Source organism: Microplitis mediator, chromosome 6, assembly GCF_029852145.1.
Source record: "Microplitis mediator isolate UGA2020A chromosome 6, iyMicMedi2.1, whole genome shotgun sequence".
NCBI lineage: Eukaryota > Metazoa > Arthropoda > Insecta > Hymenoptera > Braconidae > Microplitis > Microplitis mediator.
In genome coordinates this window covers 528,827-553,075 of record NC_079974.1, presented here as the reverse complement: position 1 = coordinate 553,075, position 24,249 = coordinate 528,827, and the positions used below count along the sequence as shown (strand labels likewise).

General features: G+C 31.2%; 1 protein-coding gene across 1 annotated transcript; it reads right to left on the bottom strand.

Moving 5' to 3' along the window:
* Positions 1-1,650: 1,650 nt before the first annotated feature.
* On the bottom strand, positions 1,651-23,734 carry LOC130670620 (uncharacterized). Its single transcript, XM_057474049.1, has 19 exons — positions 23,403-23,734; positions 18,721-18,882; positions 18,306-18,616; positions 16,047-16,254; positions 15,601-15,960; positions 15,366-15,512; positions 15,133-15,285; positions 13,040-13,186; positions 12,826-12,944; positions 12,516-12,723; positions 10,351-10,415; positions 10,053-10,263; positions 9,860-9,978; positions 7,559-7,775; positions 7,176-7,484; positions 4,598-4,918; positions 3,986-4,527; positions 2,182-2,444; positions 1,651-2,111 (listed from the first exon to the last, which is right to left on the bottom strand). The coding sequence occupies exons 1-19, from the start codon at positions 23,635-23,637 to the stop codon at positions 1,892-1,894; spliced, it is 4,317 nt and encodes a 1,438-aa protein (XP_057330032.1). The 5' UTR covers positions 23,638-23,734; the 3' UTR covers positions 1,651-1,891.
* Positions 23,735-24,249: the final 515 nt, after the last annotated feature.

Below are 24,249 nucleotides of genomic sequence, written 5' to 3'. Positions count from 1 at the left end.
CAATGTAAAATTATTATATAAAAAGGATATAAGATAGATAACCAATAAATAAATCTTTTATTAAGATCTCTGTGCAGCCATAATTATATACTACCGCCCAATATTGTCACGAAATTCAAAACTTATCTATCACCTCACTTTATCGGAAGTCGCTTTCAAACTTGAGGTGTGCAAAAAAAAATAATAATCATAATTTTAATTGAAAATAGAAAGTCCATGTTAGTTTACGATAAAGTGCAATCTTGAATCAAGTCGCTAGTGTCTCAACCCGAGAGAATAAAATACTTGAGACAAAAATATCGCGCTATTGGCCGCAGAATAAAATAATTTCCTTAAAATTTTTGATACAAGCAAACATTTTTTCGACAAAAAAAAAGAATGACTTGAAACAAGAATTTAATTTTGAAGGAAAAAAATTATCGATTCAAATTATATTATTTTTCCATGTACATACTTCTTCATCTTGGCCTTTTCTAATATAGGGTGACCGGTCTATTGAACAAACATGACCAGTAAATGAAAATTATTTAATTTTTATTTATATCATTTAGATTTTAATCACAATTAACTGAGGAAAGTATTTCACAGCTGTTCCATTGACTACTTTTATAACTTCTACTCTAATTTTGCTGAGTTCTTCACGGAAAGAAAATTATGGAATCTGTTCCCATAATTTTGTGAAATTTTTTCCTATATCATCATAGGAATGTTTCCCATAATTATAGAAATAGTTCCTATAATTATGGAAATGATACTTATAACGTTATAGGAACGGTTCCTCTAATTATAGGAATGGTTCCTATAATTTATAGGAATACTTTCTATAATAGGAACTATTCCTATAAATTATAGGAATCATTCCCATAAATTATAGGAACCATTCCCATAACATTATAGGAACTATTCCTATACCATTATGGGAACTATTCCCATAATATTATAGGAATAGTTTCCATAATGGTATAGGAATAGTTCCTATACCATTATGGGAATCATTCCCATAATATTATGGGAATAGTTCCCATACCATTATAGAAACCATTCCTATAATATTATGGGAATGGTTCCAATACTATCATGAAAAAATTAATTCAAAGAAAAGTGTGGCAATCACTTTGACAATACACAGAAATTTGATTAAGTATAGAAACAAAAATTCAAACATTGAGAAAAAAATCCATATTTAGCAAAAATATTAAAATTTTTAACAAAAAAATTTTTTCAACAAATTTAGCGTCGAAGAAGCTTCATTTGGTTCTTTCCATATTATTCGGGAAATTTCTACACTGTTTTGAAAAAAAAAATTTTTATGATATTATTGGAGTGGTTCCCATAACATAATGGGAATAGTTCCCATAATATTATAGGAATAGTTCCCACACCATTATGGGAATAGTTCCAATAATCTTATGGGAACGATTCCCATACCATTATGGGAATGGTCCCCATAATGATACGGGAATAGTTCCCATAATATTATGGGAATGGTTCCCATATTGGTATAGGATCTATTCCCATACCATTATGGGAATGGTTCCCATAATGGTAAGGGAACTATTCTCATACTATTATGGGAACTATTCCCATAAATTATAGGAACGACCCCTATAATAGTATAGGTACTATTCCTATACCATTATGGGAACCATTCCCATAATGCATAGCAAAACTTCCCATAATTTTCTTTCCGTGTTGTAGATTAAAAGATTAAAAAATACGATCGTTCATATACTGGTTAAGGGTTCATTTACTATTTCAGTCACTCTACAAATTTTTGAGAACGAATAAATTTTCACTCTCATTTTTCTGTTAATAATTTATGTATCAATTATTTACATTTACATTACTGTAATAACTTAACATTTGTGTAACACTTGGATTTCATAGTTTTTTATAAATTTACATTGTACAAATTATTATTTGATGAAGAGAAAGGTGAAAATGGACTTAACTCTTCAATAGAACTCGCAGGATTTAATGATATCAACTCTTGATGATCAGCTGATCTCCTAGGAGAAACAGTTTGTTTTCGATTTACATATTCATTGACTTTTTTCGTAGTGTGATGGACTGAAAGACGATCAGGTTTTAAGCCAGTACTTTTTTTGTTTCTATAACAGAATAAATTATAAATAAATTCCCACCTTCAGTAACCGAAAAAAAATTGATAAAAAGTCATACCTCTTTTTCAAGTAAAAATATATAAATCCACTACCAAGAATTAGAAGTAACAACAACGGAACTAGCCAGTAAACATAAGAAACTTTGACAGTAGTTCCAACTGTAAATGTTGGTGACTTCCAGATTATTGAGCTTACTGGTTGACTGTCATGAACTACAAGTACAACGGCATAGGATATGTCTACATGGAGCGGACAATTTATATTTCCATTGTAGCTATCACCATCTCCAATAGTGAAAACACGATTCATTTTTTTTCTGGTCTAAAATTAAACGTCCATAAATAATAAGCGAAGCTATTATGGAAATTTCATGATAAAAGTTTTTCACCATACCCGCGCTGAAAGTTGAAATTATTGCCCTGTTAAGAGAGGAGAAAGTCATTCGACTTTTTATGAGAGAACAAATTATAAAAATTAGCGCATCCCTATCAAAACAATTTAGTGGAAATCCAGCTTAGATTTTCAGATGGATCCCACAAGGCGTTTTCAGATGAATTCCCATATGGTTCCCTATAGGGATCCAATATATAGATTCTTATGTCGTATCCCATGGAAATCTACGACATCTTAAGCTATATCGGAATCTATTGTGGATCACTATATAGGGTTTACAATGATGACCATATGAATCTACACCATGTGAAAATTCATTTGGAAACCCAGTTTAGATTCTCTGGTAGGTTTCCTGCATGAGAATTCAGATACCTACAGTTTTCTACGCAGACTCTTACATGGGAATCTAGAGTTCGGCGCGTTTTGATCCCCGGACAGAATATCCCCCGGACAAAATATCCCCCGATGGTTGACCCTGGGGACTTCTATTCGAAACGGTTTTGAAATGAGTTTGTATGGTGATGTGGCACATAAACAATAGAAAAGTCAGCCGTGTACACACAGATGGCGTTTAATTACATACGTGTAGCCGGTTACTTACCATCTTGTAATAGATTAAATAAAAATTAAAATGTTTAATAATTAATTTTATTTAAAACCGTACGATGGACGGTGGCGTAATAGGTCCAACTCATTTATAATTTTTTGGTAACTTCAGTGTTAGGTATGAGGCAGGATGTGTTGGAGGTGCCTCACTGACGATTCCACCAACACATCTGGGATGAAACCTAATATTGTTCGGTGTCTATTAAACTTTAAGTTTGATAAAGATTATAAGTTTGGCGAGTTAACGCGGCAAATTACACATTTTAATTCGCGATATCTACAAATTATCGACCAGTTTTCAAGTAGATATTTAAGTGTACACGTGTCAGTTTAACATCAAAATGGCGGTTTATGTGACATCATCTTTACATATACTCACAACATCAATTCTTGTTTAGAATTGTTACTCTGAATAAGATTACGACTAAAATAACCGAGTGGGAGTTCTTGGGGATATTTTGTCGGGGGACGTTTTGTCTGGGAATGAAAACGCGCCCAACCAGAATCTAAGTACTCACAGTTTCCTAAGTAAAATCCTAATATGGGAATCCAGGTATCCATAGTTTCCTAGATGAATTTCTAATGCAAGCATCCAGGTACCCATACCTTCCTACGTGGATTTCTTTGGATTCCCAAACAGTCCCACATAAAATTTCTTGATTAGGATACGCTAGTCTTCCCACAAACAGGCAAAAAGTTCAGCTTTCAGACACAGATTTGGTGAAGAATATGATCCACACCCAGGAGGAAGGTAGGACGTCCCAACCCTCGTGCTTGCGACTCTCACCTTCGGCCCGGGTACGCAATTACACACTCGGGTTGGAATATCCTACTTCCCCCTCTTAGTGTGTGATGGTCTATACCATAAAAGAAGCGGCAAGCCAAGCTGATTCATGATATTCCAATCCAATGTCGTTTTCAAGAGTAGAATCTAAAGTTGTACCTTCCTCGCACGATGATTCTCCTTTAACTACGATATTTAAAATACTATTAAACGTGTTATTAACTATAGGTGGTATAACAACTTTCATTGTTGAATCATCTCCACTTGCAATAAGATGTGGTTCAAATTCAAAAGCCAACGTATTACGTGTTTCAACTTCTGTAATTGATTCTAAACCATGCTGCAATTTTGTGACGCCTTTTATTGATAGTTTATATAGAGTAGATGGTAACAGATTTATATGAGTACTGTAATCTATATTATATTCGGCTATTGGGAAGTCAATTTTTTTAAAAATTTTGTTATAATCTTCTCTTAGCTTTTCTAATCGTGATGAAATTATTTCGATACTAATCATAAAACTTTTCAACGGTCCTCCTGTTATTGAAGGATGTTTCCATTGTACCTCAATTACTCCTTTATCTATTTCTTTAACTGATGTTATGTCAGGTGCGCTTGGAGCTAAATATAATGTATCAATAAACAAACAATTATTATCGATATTTAAAAATTACTTATGTTTGTATTTTACCTCCTTCATGTTGCTGATATTCAACTGTATTAACATCTCCACCTTTATTTACACCTTTATTGAAAGCTCTCACTTCAATATATTCCCTAGTTCCAAATGGTTGTTTGATAGTCGTACACAGTAAATCTTTCCACAATTTACATGTTTCATTGGGATATACATGAGCAACATCAGTAGTTTCAATATTTATTCCCGAAAATCTGATTGCATAATAAATAATTTCTCCATTTGTCGGTGGCAGTGGTTTTTCCCATCGCAATGTCATCGTTTCTTCTTGCTGATTGACTTCCACAATTTCTAATTTTTCAACTTTCGGTGGTGCTATTGAATAATATAATTTCAATAATTTATCGAAAAAAAAAATAAAAATATATATTTTCATTTTAGTAGGCACTGAGCGAAAAAATACTTTTAATAAAAAAAAAATCCTTAATTCAAGAATATAATTTATTGATGATTATTTTAATTGCACGCTTCATAACGCGCGACGTAAGGTGTGCGCTATAACCGCTAAAAAATTTTCGTCCAATTCACTCAATTTAACTCTCTCTTACACCCTCAAGTACATAGAAATGCGATAGATCACATACTATCACTCTGATTGAACAAAACGGTTTACTCAATGATGAGTGTTATCTATATAATATTAAAATTGAATCATTTTGAATCTTTTTTTTTTTTTAATCAGCCCGAGTCAAATAAAAAATTCGGATTTATGTTTCAAAGTTCTCAATTAAGTTTTTGAGGATCAATTTAGAATTTAAAGATTGACAACAGTACAGAAAGTTATTCTAGTTTAGTCCTCAAAGTAGTAGTTACGACCAATTTGACCACTTTGAGGACTAAACTGGAATAACATAATCTGGATTAGAGCCTCAAAATACTCAAAACGTACAGGAATAATTTTATCCGCATTTGAACCTAAAAAGTCTCATTCGACGTTTTCTCTCCCTTCCCTTTTTCTATCTAAAATTTTTAAAAGTCCGAACTATAACTTTTCATTCGTTGAGGATTTTGAGGTCTTAGTTATACTTCAAAATCGATGAATTATTCGCATTTAGACGTGATAGTTCTCATTGAGGATTTTGAGTACTAAAGTAGAGTTACTTTCTGGGTGGCAAATGAAACATCAAAGGAATTGAGGCTTTTGAGGACAAACTAGAATTTGTGTTATGACTCGAGAGGGCATGTAGACAATTCATTAATCTTCAATTCGGTCTTAGTTTCAACTCAATTTAACGAAAAAATTTTTTAAAAATAAATATTCCAGTCCCAAAAATATTTGAGGTCAGTTATCTTGTATAAAACTTTGTAAACACGATAATTTTTAAAAAACACCATTAATTAAAACATTTCTTTTTTTAATATCTTGATTTTTTTAATAAGAAGAACCTTATTGAAATTCACTGTCTAATCTTTTGTTGATTGGTTATAATTAACAAAAACTTAAAACCTACAATTTTACAACATAAAACTCTGTTCAGTTTGTGTTCTCTTTCTTCTCACGGGATTTACTATCACTAGCTATCTTTATCTAATTGACGTGAAGGTATCATCTACTGTACGTTTAATGTACAACGTGCACTGCAGTCATTTTAGCGGTCGCACCGGGAGCGCGAAATTCAAAATGTCTTTTTGTGTAGTTATTGCGCGCTTTATTTTTTTTTTTTTAGCTCAAAAATGGTTATAGGTCAAAATAACTCGGTAATAATAACTCGAACAAAAATAACTCGGAATATAATAACTCGAACAATAATAACTTTTGACACTAATAACTCAAACAATTATAACTTTTGACAATGATAACTCGAGACATTAATGACTAGAAGGTATGGATTAATGATTAAATAAATCTATTATGTGGAAGGTATTCAAATTATAATTTATTATTTTATGTTTTTAAATTGAATGGAATATAGTATAGGGCCGGATAGCTCAACTGGTAGAGCACTCGGCGCGATACCGAATTGGTCTGGGTTCGATTCCCAGTTCGGGCTATCTATATTTTTCTCAATTTATCTATAAATTGTCTTATTGAGAAGGTTATTTGCATGTTTGCATGTTTAGGTTTCCACTATTTTTAAATTAAACCCTCTCAATAATACCAGTATTTATAATACTCTGTAGAAATTTGTGTATACTCAGTACATAAATTAAATTTTAATGGAAATCTTAATATTTTATGAATTTTAGGGATTATGGTCACAAGTTATTTTTGATTAAGTTATTAAAGTTTTTAGTTATTTTTGTTCGAGTTATTGTGGTCACGAGTCAATTTTGTTGAGTTATTATTGTCGGAGTTGTTTGTGTGTGAGTGATTTTGGCCGGTCACCCTCAAAAATATTCTTTTTATGTGGAAAAAAAGAATATCAATAAACCTATAGTAAATTAATTAAATAAACTATTGTAAAAATGAGATCAACCGCGTATCAGACGTGCACTTTTGGATATTCAAAAATTTTTCATTCTTATTATTAACATAAGTGTTCAAATTTTTTTACGTTTATAATCGGAATTATTTAAGGTAATTCTTGAGTCAAGAGATAAAATACTTTTTAATCAGTATGATAAAACTTACGACTTGGATCTGTCTTGAAAGTAATTTCAGCATAAGCTGTTTCATTGTGTATTCGTTTGGGATAATGCAGTACATAAACTCGAGCTCGATATTGTTCATTACCATAAATTCCTTGTATATCTGTCAAATATACTTTGAATTCTCCGTTCAAACTTTGAAAGCTGAAATTTCTGACATATTCACTCAGTCCAACTAATACAAATCGTGCGTCGACAATCGGCCCCGTGATTAATGAACAATTAGATGGTTTTTTCCACGTTATTATATTTTTTTCAAATTTTAAGCCTTCAAATATTTCCGTTGGTATTTCTGTGTCAATATAATTTACTTACATGGCTGTTTTTATTCATTGTAACGTAAACTGATTATTTTAAACTTCTTACCTAATTGATCCGTATCAATCCGTATTTTACTTTCAACTCCATGGCTCTTAGAATTATAAGCTAGAATCGTAACTTCATAAATAACATATGGAATTAAACCTGTAAATTTGTATGACATTCTAAAACTGTCCGAATCATTCAATAGTACAGTTCGGGGAGTCATTAGACTTTTAGGAGTTTCTAAATAATTATCTTCACAACCTGCATGTTGAATTACCTAATAATTAATTTTAAAAAAAAATATTCGTTGAAGACAGAATAAATCTTACGTTATAGGAGACCGGGTATAATTGTCTCGCGGGTTGGTTATCACAATTAATTAATGTAACAGGACCAAAGCCCATCCCTATCTCCGCCCCAGATTACACTCTTAGTCAAAAATTATAATCAATTGACGACTCCCGCATGGAAAAGCTATATATTGTTAAAAGTATATAACAAAATATATGGTGAATATGTGATAAATATATAGCGGCAAAAATATCTATATTGAAAATTGTATGTTTTTTACATATATTGGATTATATATTTATCATAATATATTTACTTGTATATAATGTTTGGTATTTTTCTATATATATTATCTCATATAATGCTCAATATATTCTTATCGTATATGGATAGTATATATATAATTTATAAGTGTAATATAATAAACTTGATATATATATCCATATATTTTGACTCATATAATTAGTGGTATATGGTCTCTATATAATTGATTATATATGAAAGAATTTATATGATTAAATATATGGTTCGCGGTATATTGGAATTATATTTTTCCAGTATATCAAAACTTATATTTTTCGCAATATATTGAAAATTTTATTTTTTAATATACTTTTTCAATTTCTACACAATTCCACAAAAAAAAGTCAAACTTATTATTTTTTCTCTTTCTTTTTATTGACCTTATATTTACTGGCAATAACCTAAGAAAAGTAAAAAAAGTGCCATATATTATACAATATATTGGAAACCATATATTTTGCAATATATTGGAAAACATATATAAAAAATATAAAAAATACTGTATATTAATTAATATACTACTTTCAATATAATATATCAATATAAAAAAGATATATTAAAATATATATGTAAAACATACATAAAAAGTCATATATTGATAAATATATTGATAATATATTCTAGCAATATATTATTTTTCAATATATTATCATATATTAATACGGCAAAAATATAAATATTATTTTATATATTGTACAATATATCACATTATAATATTCATATATTCTATCATATATGTTTTCACATATAAAGTTTTTTCATGCGGGCTAAGATGGACATTAACCGGAGGTATAATCAAAATTCATTACTGCGCTTGGTATCTAACCACAGCTACCACGAGTCCATACCTCTTTTGGGCCAAACACTACTACCATCTCAGGAAATAAAGAGACTTATTTAAAATTCCAAGCACAGTATATATTAATAATTTTAAAAATTTTATCAATTGTTATAAAAATTTTTCATTTATTAATTGAATTTATAATATTAAAATAAATAATTGCCTGAAATAAAATAATTCACGCACTTGGAATTTTAAATAAGTCATAGCGACGCGCGCAACTTCTCCCCACTATAAATATGCGCAGACCACGTCGGTACAAACAGCAGCTGTTAGGTTAGTATTTTTTTGTATTGATTAAATTAAATAATTATTTTCATAATTAATAATTAACATTTTCGTATAAACTTTGTGACCAAACGATTCATAAAAGATTGAATTATTTTATTTTGTACATTTCATTAACTGCATGAGAAAAATCTTTATCCAGTATTCCGTCAAAGTAGACTGAGGCTTTACTTGCAAAACGTTTTTGTTAATAACAAAAAAAATTACACCTTTTTTTTCCGGGTTTTTGTACCGGGAGATTTACGAGATTTTTCTCTATTTTATTCAACTTTTTATTTGACTACGGCAATTTTTCGCCACAAAGTTTCGTAGTAGGGCAAGTAGACTACTTGTTACTATTCAGTTTCGAACAAGCTATTACCCACTTGTTTATTTCCTGATAAATTTCTTACTTTATGAGCTTTTAGGCGCTTTGATTATTTAAGCCAAATCAAAGTGTAGTTTAACTCAAGGGGGGGGGAGGACCCGGAGCATAACAGAAAACTTAACGAATGAAATACGAACATTGATCGGCGTCGAAAGGGAGGTGATGCCCTCGTGATTCTTCGACACCGATCAATGACCGCTGTGCCAATCAATCCGTGAGATAACCGTACCCAGTCTCCTACTTTCAATAATTATTATGAATAATTAATTACTCGAATTGTCAAATTATAACCCAGGATTTTTCCATTGGGAAATATTGGAGGAAACCACCCAATTTCTGCTCCTGTCGCATATACTGAATCATGTTTTATCAACTCAACTTCTGATGGTTCTATATGATTCAAAATTTTAAAGTTTTAATTATTTCGATATTAGGTGTTTCATAAATGCATAATTATACGTTACCAGCTTCAAGTGTATGAATTTCCTGGCAGAAATTAAATTTTACATCTGCATTATTTACACAAATTCTATAGTGTGTAAATGGAGCTAAATTTGTAAATAACATGGGAAATTTGTGAGGAACATGATTTATATTTATGGGATAGGATTTGTTAGAATTGGATATCATTTTCAGTTCAACATTGTACCAACTATCAGAACATGAAGAAGCTTGCTTTAAGAAATAATTAAGATAATTAATATTAAAAGTTTATATCACATATATAATTGATTTGAACAACTTTTTAGATTCATTGTTTACCTTCTGAGACATTCTTTCGAGTGATATACTTCTTTCGCTAGATTTAATTTCAAACTTTGAGTCCCCTAAAAAAATAAATAAATAAATAATTTTTGTAATTCATGTCCGAAGAATACGCCGCTGATTGGCTAAAGTCAGGCTGATAAAATTTTATATTGAAGTACAATTCTTTCTGATTGGTCAGAAGTGTTATTTAATATACATTAAATCATGAATTTTTAGTGAAAAAGATGGAGTACATTCCTTCTTAATGGTTCAAACCACTAACGAGTCTATTACCTCCCTCTTTCATGACGTCACTTTGAATTTAGCTGCCTTATAAACGTGACCAAAATCTGTAGTCTGCGCAGACTACACATGTGTAGATCTATAGTCATCCCAACGAAAGCTTGGGATTTTTTTCCCACCACGGTTTCTTCCCCCACCTTTTAAATGTTGGTTTTGGTGGCTTTGCACATGCGCACATTCAAATGGCGCATGCGCTCATTATAATATCATGGTAGTAGGGGAAAGAACTGGTGGGAAAAAAATCCCAAGCTTTTATCGGGACGACTTTATGCAACGTCACCTGAATGTTATAACCTTACATATCTCTATTAATTGATACGGCATAACACCAAAGTTAAGGTTTTTTTTATTGAATCAACTGTTGATAAGTGAATGTTTGATAGTTGCTAGCGTCACCATTTGCCTATGAGGTTTGCTCTAGATAATTGGGGCAGATATAAATTGCAAGTCTTATGCTAGTCTTACACATGCATTTTGGTGAAGATACTATTCAATTTTAGGGGGAAATCGGCTCCGGAAGAATGTTAAATCTACTTTGGCCATGGCTTGCTCAAGATCTGCTCAAGTGAAAACTGGTGGGGGAAGGAATAGTATGGGGAGTATCGCACGTCTTAAGCAGATCTTGAGCAAGCCATGCGCAAGTATCTGTTGCAAGTTTTTAGGGCAAGAAATGCGTCAGAAACTATTAGCTGCACCGTGTTGGAGATATCTTCAATATTGATGCCTACAATACCATGAGCAAATCATGCAAATTTTCTAGTCAGTGCCCTGCTACACAATCTTGCGAAAGACACATACGTAGAAGGAGACACTATAGTAACTATCCCGCATGAAAATAATTTATATCCTAAAATTATACTGAATTATATAACACAGTTTATATTACAATATAATTATTAATATAAGAAGTCATGTATATTAAAATAACTATTTTTTTGCCGTTTTAATTATATAATTATATATTTTTAAAATATACAAATATGATATATAATATTATATGTTGGCATATATTCAAGCTATATGAACTCCATATATTGAAAATTATATAATAAACACATAAGTAATTTTATAATGTGAATATATAAGCTAATATATATTATCGACTTATAAAATTTTAAGTCTAAAAGGTTTATTCCAAGCCTATATCATGTTTTAAACCTAAAAAAGTTTAATTCGGTTTTTTATAGTCAGAGTCGTAGGTTGACATCCCCTGATTGAAACGCACACTTACATATAAACATCTATGGTCAGATCTACTTAATATGTACTGAGATATCTGTTCTTTCTTCATTAATCTGTACCTTTATTTTCTTTCCTGAGTTAAACTGATAAATTGAATGTTCATTTTGGCGATTAAAAAAATATTTATATTATATATTTTTAAGTATATTATCCAATATATAATACGATATAGTGGAAAAATATAATGAAAATTATTTTTTCATTTTATAACAGTTACTATACATTAAAATATGTGTCTCGATTATATTTAGTTATATTGGAATTTATAACCGGCAAATTATATTTTGAAAATTTGCAATGCTCTATAATAAAATATATATTTTCTTTTATAGTTTATGTTATAGGAAAAAAATATACTTTCACGTTATATGCACATTATATTCAAACATACATAAATTTTTGCCGTTTTATATAATTATATATTTTCGTTTATAATATAAAAATATACATTTTTTTCATGCGGGATAGGCCTTGCACCAGACTCGTATACAAGAGCACTTACGTAAGTACGTGTTACTTGGGATGACAACACTCGCTTCACATGCCACCAAACCCATACTCAAGTATAATACTGATTCCACAAGATGTATAAGATACTATTAAACGAAATTAAGAAATGAAATTGAAAAACTTACAATCACATAAAGTCGAAAATGTTTTCCATGCTCCTTCCATATGTTTATATTGATTCTCATCATAATGAATAGTTGCTAATGATCTTACCGAATACTTTGTACCAATAGTCAAGTTAGTAAAAATTGTGGAGTAAATTTTTTTTTTAATATTATTGATGTCAATTACTTCATCTGTTGCAAGTTTACTTTGACTTTTTTCTGAATCTGACTATTAAATAATTTTTTTTTTTTTTTTGTAATAAAAAATAATTTATATTAAATATATATATGTTTTCATAATCATATTAATGAATCATAAAAAAATAATTACCTCAATTTCAAATATGAATAAGATTATAACATGTTTATATTCATTCAATTCCGGTAAAAATATTCTCACAGTGGTTTCATTAATATGATCGATACTAGGAGCCGGTGGAGACTCGATGACTTGAGAAAATAAAAAAAATTAATGTTTGAATCGTTAAGTTGTAAGAAATCAATTCTTTGTTCTTAGTTCGAATTTAATGATTAATATATTTTACCAATATCACAGTAAGGTGGGATATGAAAACGATCTGTGGATTGAACACATCCAGAGTTACATTTACCATCATATCCGTCGCACCGTTCATTGAGACAATTATCACAAGTTTTCCGGCACTCGAAGCCGTAGGATCCACGCTCACATGCTAGTCAATAAAATAATTTTTGAAAGCAAATCATTTCGAATTTTGATCATTATATTAATTTTTTAGCACGGCCTTAAATTCCCACTCCATGTTCAGGCAAGTCGTTGTGAAACTGATTACAGTCGAAGCTCTCTAAAGTTGCTCTCTTCGTACAGGACCATTCTCTAAAATTGCTTTTTCCCCTTCTCCCCACTCTGCATTCTCGCTAGGATAATTGATTCCCCTATGCGCGTTTCGATGCGCCACAAAATCAAAACAAACAGTGTGATACATATGCGTTGAGGCTAACCTCAAATCGTGATTTTTAAATTATTTTTAATATTTTAATATTAATAAATAAATAATAAAGAAATAAAATGAAAAACACTTAGAGTTTACTCTCTAAAACTAAATAAGTGAAAATTTCACTAATTGAAATAGTGATCTTAAAATTCACTACAAAATTAGTGATTTTGAATTAGATTCACTAATTCATTAGTGATTCCCCGGATTCTACAATGATTACTAGTGGCGCCTCGCTTAAGGACTTTTTATTCTGTCATAGAATTATCAAATTCAGGGCAAAATTAATTACGATAATTTTTAAATACAACTGAACAGTAGTAATTAAGGTAAGTTAATTAAATAAAACCTAATTTAGTTGCTAAATAATACATCTTGTTATTTTTTAATAGCTTTATATTTTTACTCCAACTTTTTTTACCGAACCTTAATCAAAACCATCATTGACAATAGAATCAGGTTATGAGTATAATTATGATATAAATATTTACCATACGAAAATAATTTTAATTGTTAATTTAGTCGATCAAGTTGCTAAAAAAATTTTATAATCAATTACAAATAATAATAATAATAATAATAATAATAATATTTTGATACAATATTATTAGCAACGATACAATATTTTTCCAAATAAATCCTCGTCAACAAGTGAATTAGTACATTTTTGACTAATTCAATCAGTGAAATTTTCACTAATTCTATATGTTGTTTTTTTCACTAATTCAAAAAGTGAATAGTCACTAATTCATAGTCGTATACTTTGGACAATTTAGATTAGTGAATATTCACAAGTAATTAGTGGTTTTTCACTAATTTAGTTTTAGAGAGTATAAAATAATCACTAAATTGAAACATTGACTGAACTATTATTTGCCGACCGGAAATTTGAAAAAATAAACTAATAAAATTTATTACATCTCGAAAATACTTTTGTTCATTAATTATAAGTTGCTCGGATAGTTTTATTAATGATAAAAAAAATTGTATTTCTAGGTTAACTATCTCGCATAACAGAATATGAATATAATCAATTATAGAAGTTTAAATCGCGCGCCAGAATCTTAAATTCTAATTCGTTTAGTAAAAAGAAGAGTGGGAGAAAATCCGAGCAACTTTAGAGAGCATGTCCTGTCAACTTTAGGGAGCTATAGTCGTCCCGATGAAAGCTTGGGATTTTTTCCCACCACGATTTCTTCCCCCACCCTTCGGTTTGGCACATGCGCACATTTAATGACGCATGCGCCCATTCTAATATTGTAGTGGTGGGGGAAGAAACTGGTGGGAAAAAAATCCCAAGTTTTCATCAGGACAATAATAGCAACTTTAGGGGGGGCAACTTTAAAGAGCTTAGACTGTAACCCTTCAGCGTTTGGGAGAGCGCGAATCAAAAATCGTCTTGGATACGTGTGCGTGCACTGTAAAAGTAGTGTGTTACCGTGTGTTCATTTCCACTCATTTTAACCCTACTTTGTGTACAGTAACAGTACCGTAATTGGGATTGCTTACATGGCCAACTTGCGTATTGAAAAAAATAGATTCTTATTTTCTATAACACACCCCTGCTGTAGATGTTAAGGGCTCACTCCTATTTTACTACGAACCCCGTGAACATAGAGTGGGATTTCAAAGTCAAGAGATGAAAAATTAAATACTTCACTTACGTTTTTGACATCTGAAGCCAGAATATCCTTGTGTGCAAAAGCAACCATTTTGCGTACACATTGTTATGTGATTACAATAAAAACTGAAGTACTTACTGCAAGGAGTAGAGCAGTGTGGCCCAAAACTAAAGTTCGGACAAAGAGGGAAATCCTCTTTACACATTATTATTATTGTTATTATTAAAAACAGTCATTTTTATAAATGGGAAATTAGTTTAATAATTATTTCAAACCTGGTGGATAATAGAAATTCGAAATCGAACTAACTATTTCTGTGTTTTCTTCGATGTAAGAAAGTCTTTGGCAAGTCACGTTTGGCCATGACGGAAATGGATAACTATTGAGACTAACTACATTTGTTGAAATTGTTTTGACAGCTTCTACATTTTACAAAAATTCACTTGTTAAAGCATCGAAAAAGTTATGAAATAATAGTTAAATTAGTATCTGGTAAGGAGATTAAATTACTATCTGGTAAGCATTTTTCAAATCGAGCTAAAGCCCAATGGTACTTTTTATCGTTTCCAGTGGCTGAAAGTTTTGTTGTTAATTCCAGTGTGATTGGACTTTGATACTTATCAACATTGGAAGCATTTATTCGAACATATTGCCACATGGGTAAGCCATGTTTGATATATTGATAAGCGAGTGGTCTTGAAATTATTTCTGTTATCTGCTTTGTCCCGTTTCCATCGACTAAATTTATAAGTAATTCACATTCTGGACATAAACCGACCAACATGTCAACGCAAATTGTGTGAAAATAGTCAGCATTAACTGGTGGGCTAGTTAATTTGGCATTAGGTTGATGTGTCAAAATATAGTGATCTATTATTTAAAAAAAAAAAAAATGTGTTGAATTAATGTACACAGATTGGAAACTATATACTCATACTTTTACTTCCTATACTTACATTCATGAAAACGGTAAAGCATTTTGATGTTAGAATCGGGATTTCCATAAAAGACGTAATGAATTTTATCGACAGTATTAGAAGATGTATAATCAGGATCGGAATAAGTTAAAATTAATTCATTTGGATTAAATAATTTGATTGTTTGATTTTCAGCTTCCCATTCAATTATAAATGTTCTCCACTCGAATTCGTTTAATGGAAAGTGCTTCAAAAAGAAAATTCTTTGTGGAAATCACATTTTTGTTTTATATTACTTGCATAGAAACCAAAAGTTCTAATGTCCGTAAATTTCCATCGGAATAAGCCAATTTAAGGCCGATACGATTTACTGTATTGAAAAATGGCGTTTTCTTCCTTAAGACAGAAAACTTTTCTGAATGAGTTTTTACCCTCTATAGTAGTTTAGACACCTAAGGAGTAAAGTGACATTCAAATCCACGTGGTTAATTCCCTACTAAAGAGAAATAAAAAACACATGGAGTAGAATATTCTACATAATATTTTACCGTGATGTATACAGACTACTTTTCATTACATCTGCAACGGTAACGTTCAAATCTCTGTCACTGTTTGAAGGGAGTTTGGCAGATGCACATCTTTGTTTCACTTCTTTTCCGATCAAAAGAAAATGTAACTCGTTTTACCATAAATAGGACAGTAATTTGAACTTTCTGCACAGATATAGTAAAAGTCAGTTTGACTTTATTCAGCCGTGGTCAGAATCACATCGGTTTGTTGTAACCCTTAAAATAATCATGTGCCATTCAATTCATCCAAATCAATAGTTAAATTCGTACAATACGTTAACGGTCTTAAATTGTCTTATTTCGAATGAATCCAGATATTAGAGCTTTGAGTTTTAATTCAGGTGTTCAAAGAAAATATAGTGTATAGCACGGGATAAAAGATACGACCAGATAAAAAACTGTAGCCCTCACCTTCAGCTCGGACATTGATCTTCTGTTACTTACAGAACAATGTAAATATCAATTTCAGACCCTTATTTTGAGTTAAAGCACTTAAGGCATTTATCGGGTAATGGCGATCTCGTTATTCGGTGCCGAGTCAACAGAAAAAGCATCTGAAATGCGGTTGAACCTGCGGGCCAGCCCTAAAACTTCCCTCTGCTATCGAGCTCTTCGCCCAAAAGGGGATTTGGCGCCCTCTAGGTGGCGCGAGACCAAGTACATGCCACCCTCTTCGTGGGTTTTGGGACTATTACTCCAACCGTTAGCAGTACCCACTTTATAATGCTTAGCATTATTGTAAATGTGACAATTCTGTGGTTGCAGAAAGCCAATAAGCACCGCTGCGCGGATGTTGCCAACTCTTCAGACTGTCTAAAAAATCTAATGGATACTAGCCCGTACATAATACTATCACTAGCATATAATGATAATCGCTTGGAGTTGATGACTGAGGGCAATCTTTTATAATTGCTGTCTTAGATGCAAGTGAGAATAAGTAGAAGAAATCCTTTTTAGGGTATTGAGAAGAAGTTGCATCTCACCACTAGTCTGCAACCTGAAGACCAATACAGGGAATTGGTACCATGGGGGGCCCATTCCAAGCCCCACTTCGACCAGAGTCTCTCTATTTCCCGAGATGGGAGGAGTGATGGACCCAAGGGTTGGACTTGTGGTGGCTGATGACGAGGCACCCACATGCATTGCATGCCTAAAGGGTAAGCTAATGTGAGCTTATGCTCACATTTCGCTTTTATAATATTATGGTAGAAGATAGGGTTTAACGCAACGCGAGTATGCCCAACAGGGCGAGGAATCGGCTTCCGGTCGGCGGAAGTGGACTTAAGTCCCGATACATTAATTCATTATCGAGCTCTTCGAGAGAACATCACAAAAAACGGAACAAATGAATAATAGCTTGTTCGCAACTTAACTGATTATAAATGGAGGTCCCTTTTAAGGGTAATAAGGCAAAGCTGCTTCTTATCATTTTGTCTCGAAGCGATATTTTGATAATTACCGGAAACGAGTACCACAGGCAGGCCTTCCCAAGCTCAGTTCGTTCAAAGTCTCTTTATTGCCTGAGATGGAAGGATTGTTAGGCCCAAAAAGTTTGGAATCGTGGTGATCATGGTTAGACCCCACGCATTAATGGGGCGAGTCTTTTGAACTTACCTCCGATTAACGTCTTCCTTATACCTCACCCTTATCTGAAATCGTCTCATTTCATCCCGTGCACGAAAATATATAATTTTTAAATAATATTACTTTATGTAAATTTGATATTTACTTGTGTTACAGAAGCCCGTAGAATACTACAATTAGATCCAGGAGCTGGAATCCCTGACGGTATTCCGTTCTCGCATTTTCGAATTGCCGTTATAGTATTATGCCAACCACCAATAATAAGCCAATAGCAAAAATCATGAGTATAATTTTGACCTCTGCATAACAAAATCTGTGCATTAGCTAATCCGCGAATTGAAACTACTAAAGCACCACTTTCGTGAAATGTGAAGTGAGTTGAATTCTTATGTCTATTATCTGTCACCGGATAAAATTCTGTATCGTTTTCATCGAACTTACTAAGTTCTTTGAAATCTATAAAAAAAATTTTATTTTGATCATTATATTAATTATTACATTTTTAATTCATCTACAACATTATTGTAGTGATTGATAAATATTAATTAAAATAATCTTACGTTCCCATCGGTTATCATAAACAGGACCCATAGGAACATCTAGAGACGATGTTCTATTCCATTGAGAATTATGATGATTCCATTCAGTGAAACATTCCCAAGAATCAATGTCAATATCGCATTGTTTTTCTTCACTACTTGAATTCATTGAATAGTCATAATCTAAAAATTTTTTATTGAAGTAAACGTAAGCTTATAATTTCCTAAATGTTTATCATACAATGAAACGAAAAAAATTTTATGTATCATGAAATATGATACCATGCAAATAATATAATTTTTAATCGAGTATTTGGCATGCGCAATGAAAGTACTCTCTAAATATGAATTAGTAATTTTTCGCTAATTTCAAATGAATATTCAATAATTGTCAATGCTACAATCGTACTACGCAGAATAAGTGAATATTCACTAAATAAATATGTGAATATTGGAATTCACTGATTTGATAAGTGAATATGAGAATCCACTAAATTGAAAAGTGAATCCAGGAATCCACTGATTTCATTGGTGAAAAAAAATATTACATTGCGAAAAAAAATATAAGACACTTGTAATTAGATCCGAAATGTGATTAATGTATTAGAATCATTACTTAGAGGAAGTATACATGATTTTGATTGATGGAAAAATCCCGGTGACTGCTGGGCTCGAACCTGCATCCTTCAGATTCAAAGTCTTTGATGCTATCCACTGCGCTGACCTACGCATGTGATCGCGTGAGTGTAAATAGTATATTCATTATGATACCAAACAATAACTGATGAAGAAATAAAAAATCCGTGATGTTATGATTGAAGTACTCTTCATATAAATATATTATTGTTCTGTACTTCTATTTTTTTTTATTTTGAAAGTTTTTTATTAAAATTTTTAAAAATAGCACCATAATCATTAATTATATTTATATCTAGTAAAATATTTAATTATTCGCTAGTTAAAGTTACTAGTGAAATTGTGAAATTCATAAATTAAGAAGTGAATAACAGTTTGACTTGCAGAAATTATGAAAATATCGCTAGTTTAGTAGTGAAAATCTCAATTTGCTAGTGAAAATTATAGTACTGAATTTATTAGTAAGAATTCACTAATTTGTTATTTAAATACACTGATTATGAAATGAATACTGCTTCACTAACGTAATTAATGAAATTTCCACTAATTCATGTTTAGAGAGTAGATTGCTTTTTGTTTATTCATTTACTTTCAAGTTTTAAGATAAGATTAAATAGAAACAAATTTTTTTTTCGATATTTTTAAATATTTCGAGGTCAAATACTTTCAAGGATGTAAAAAACGCAACGGAATTATTTTCAACCTCTTGAATTAAGATGTTAAAATTTAAAAAGTATTAGGTGGCAATAAATTTTATTGGAGCAGTCCCACAAATTCAGGGAAGCTTAGGAGAAAAAATGTAACAGCTGAATTTCAATGGATAATTAGGTAATTTTTGTTAAATAAACGGCTATTTTAAAAGTATAATAGAAATTAAAGCTAGTTTGATAAGTGTCAACATACAATTAACGAAATTTAACTATTATGTAATACTTTACAGTTGTTAAAGCGCTAAAGCAAAAAAAAACTTTTCCCTATTTTTAAAAAAATTTTGAGATTCATCGTAATATTAGAAAAAATAATCAAAAAAATAAACAATATAGCACAAATTAGAGCTAATTGAATGAAACTTGATGCAATCACCCGAAATAGATTATCCTTCCAAGTTTAAAAGTTATTTGACGATTAATCAGCAAGTCTATTTTTGCGAAGTCAAAAAATTTTAAAAGATCAGAATTTGTAAAATTTTTGGCCGATTTCCCGAGTCGAAATTTAAAACGTATCTCAAACGTCTCAGGCGTTGAAAGCGTAAATTAAGCGTCTCAGGCGTTGAAAGCGCGTTTAAGACGTCTCAGGCATTAAGAGCGTGTTTAAAACTTTTCAATAATTTTTTAATTCCGATAAAAATTAAAAAGGTCATGTACTGGGTAATAGGTAAAAATTTTTTTTTCCATTTTCCGTCAAGTTATGACCTCTATGATGTTTTTATGATATTTCGGGCCAATATGTGATATATGGGGCACAATGGAGCACTTGAAAAAAAATTAGGAAAACGGTTGACCCTAAAGGCCATCCCTGCAACCTCCCGCTTATTCTATACTTACACTGTAAAAAATCCGGACTGAATCCGGAGTGAATTCGGATTGAAATTAAATCCATTCACTCCGCCACTCGGAGTTCCGGAGTTTTAAAAAAAATCACTCCGCATGCGGAGTGAATTGGGAGTTTTTTTTTAGCGGAGTGATTGCGGAGTGACGCGGATTTTATTTCACTCCCAATTCACTCCGGTCCGGAGTTTTAATACTTAAATAAATTTATATTAATTTATATTAAACTGCTAAACAATGTGTGTGTGTGCGAGTGTGTGTTTGCGTGCATATGTGTGTTTGTGTGCGTGTGTGCGAATGTGTGCTTGTGTGTGTTCGGATGTTAGCAAATATCTGCGTGTGTGTCCGCGTGTGTGCAAATGTGTGCATGTGTGTAAATGTGTGTGTGTGTGCATGTGTGAAAATGTGTACATGTGTGCAAATGTGTGTGTGTGCATGTGAGCAAATGTGTGTGTGTGTGTGTGTGTGTGTGTGTGTGTGTGTGTGGGTGTGCAAATGTGGGCGTGTGTGTACAAACGTGTGTGTGTGTGTGCAAATGTGTGCGTACGTGTGTGTGCGAGTGCGCGTGTGTGTCTAAATATGTGTGTGCGTATTAGCTGATCAATTATGTAATACGCGAGTTTTTACTTCGATTTTATTGAGGGGAGTTATTTTTTGTTAATAATATTTACAAAACTCCGCTCCGGAGTGAATTTCACTCCGGAGGGATTAATTTAATAAAAAATTATCTACTCCGCGAAAACTCCCCTGCGAAGTGAATTTCACTCCGAGGGGAGTGAATAATTAAAAATTCATTCACTCCACATTTACTCCGGATTTAACCCGCATTCACTCCGCGACTTTTTTACAGTGTAAGCGCTCAAAATTGCATTTATTACGTTTTTTGAGCTGAAACGTTTTAATCACGCTTACAACGTCTGAGACGCTTGAGATACGTTTTAAATTTTGACTCGGGTTAGTACATCTTCGAACTGAAGCGAGCTTTTTAACTAAAGGACTATACTATGTTTCATTAAGATCGAAGTAGCATTGTGGTCGCTATCATGGGAGAACGACACGTTATATCGTATATATATATAAACTTTTGAACCAATGGTATTTTTGAAACCTACTCGACTAGCTGAGACAGAAAATGGTAAAATTTTGTAAAGTTGCGTTAGAGAGCAAATACAATAGTTAGATTTCTATGAAATCTACTAAAAACAATAAATATGAATTTTAGGGGAATGAAAAATTTCTTGACTACCCGGGTCAAAAAATTAGATCTGTTTTAAAATAAATGATAAATTCAAATATTTTTCCTTTAATTCAAGTTTATAAATCGTATTTATTTTATATAAGAATTTAATCTGTTTTTGTTCGTACTATTTCTTATCCAGGCTAATATCAGACTTATTTTTGTATGATATTTAGTCTGTTTTAAATCGCGTTTAGACTAAAAACAGACTTTTTTATTATAATTATTGCTCTGTGTTCAATTGTTTTTAAGGACAAATACAGGACTTTTTATAAATATAAATAATAATAATAATAATAATCTAGATTTATTAATTTATTTTAATTTTCTTGGTATTTAAAACATGCTAATGCGCTTCCATAATAAGATGTCACACAGAGAAAATGTTAGCTCGAAACCTACCAATCTTTACAATACTGTCAACTAAACTTGAAACAGGGAGTAAAGCATCCAAAAAATTATCGTGCTCTTACAAAAAATGATTATACTGTATCACATTACTTATTACGCGCGAGAAACTTATCGATGATCTTCAATATCAATTACTTCCATACATTATAATAATTTTGATGCAGCATAATAATTTTTTGGATACTTTACTTTCTGTTTCAAGTTTGGTCGACAGCATAATAAAAATTGGTAGATTTCGAGCCAGCATTTTTCTCCGTAGCACAAAAATTTTGATGTTTTCTTATGCCAAAATATTTTCAATTTTATCCAGTAAATAAGAGAAAATTCTTGAGATTTTAAGAGTTGTTTTATTACTTTTATTCAATGATATAAATATTCAATGAAGACAACTAAAAAATTAAGCTGTCAAATTTTCATTAACTGCCGACATTTTTAAACAAAAGATAGTAAATAAATAGTAAATAAAACATAATCAATTCTGCAACTTAACATTTTTTCATAAATATTGCCCATAAATAAAAATTTTATAAGTCCATGATTTAATCTAGTTTTGTCCTTGTAAATTTTCAGAACTCAAATTTTTCAAAGTTCACGAATTAATCTAATTTAGTCTGCCCGTAACGCAATTGTTTTTTAAAACAGCAGGTCGAAAACAGCTTAAAATTTTCATAAAAAATCAAAAACAGATCAAATAGTCCAATTAGACTAAAATCAGATCAAATTTTTCAGTCCGGATAGATCGAAAACAGATTAAAATTTTTATACAAGTTCGATAACAGACCAAGTAGTCCAAATACAGTCCAGTTAGACTAAAATCAGATCAAATTTTTCGACCCGGGATACCTTTTCAACAAAATTGTTTTTATACGCACCGTCCATCTCTTCATCGATGTAATCGTCATCAATTGTCGATGGATTCCACTCTATTTCATTATTCCAGATAACTGCATCTCTCGGATCGTCACTAATGCAGACAAGCAGTCGCCCTGGACTATGCACATAATAATGTGGTAACAATTGTTGCTCTTCACGAAATATATTTAAATGACCGGTTTTAATAAATCCAATGCAAAAACTCGCCACAATAAATAACAATAAAAACTTCATTTGATAAATAATTATAATATAACTGTACTCTAACGTTCTGCAACTAACGGAATAATTTTCTGTGTCCAGTGATAACGTTGTTTTATAAAGAACTATTTTTAAATAATAAATAATAAATTACCGATAACCAGCAATGAAGATGGTTCATATATTACATATATTTCAAAATTCTCTAAGGAAACTGTTTCATAACATCTTTGTTTAGTAAATAATTCATAAATATTTTTATATAAAAAGTAAACTTTTATGAATGAAATTTAAAAATATATTCATACATACACCTTTGACACTGTAGTGCAAAGTTCTTCAATGTATAATTATGTATTCAAGTGTTAATTATCAGTAAATATATTATCAGTTAATTTGAATTAAATATGTAGTGATTACTTTTTCCGATATATTATAAATGAATATATACTTCCAGCGAATGCGAAATTAACTCTATAAATTTTTGAATTGTTTTTTTTTTTATTTGAAAATTTTTTTGAATGAAATTTTCTTCAGTCGATTTACTTCAATAATCGAAGCTGTATGTTTAAATTTTTCCATACTTTAAATTTATACACGGTAAGAAAATTATGAGAAGTTTTGCTCTGCATTATAGGAATAGTT

Bases quoted from the DNA above. Each gene is read 5' to 3' on its own strand.
- LOC130670620 (XM_057474049.1), bottom strand. From the start codon at position 23,637: ATGAAGTTTTTATTGTTATTTATTGTGGCGAGTTTTTGCATTGGATTT. The intron at 4,528-4,597 runs GTAAAATACAAA...CATTATATTTAG, and splicing joins ATATCAGCAACATGAAGGAG to CTCCAAGCGCACCTGACATA. The intron at 2,112-2,181 runs GTATGACTTTTT...ATTCTGTTATAG, and splicing joins TATTTTTACTTGAAAAAGAG to AAACAAAAAAAGTACTGGCT.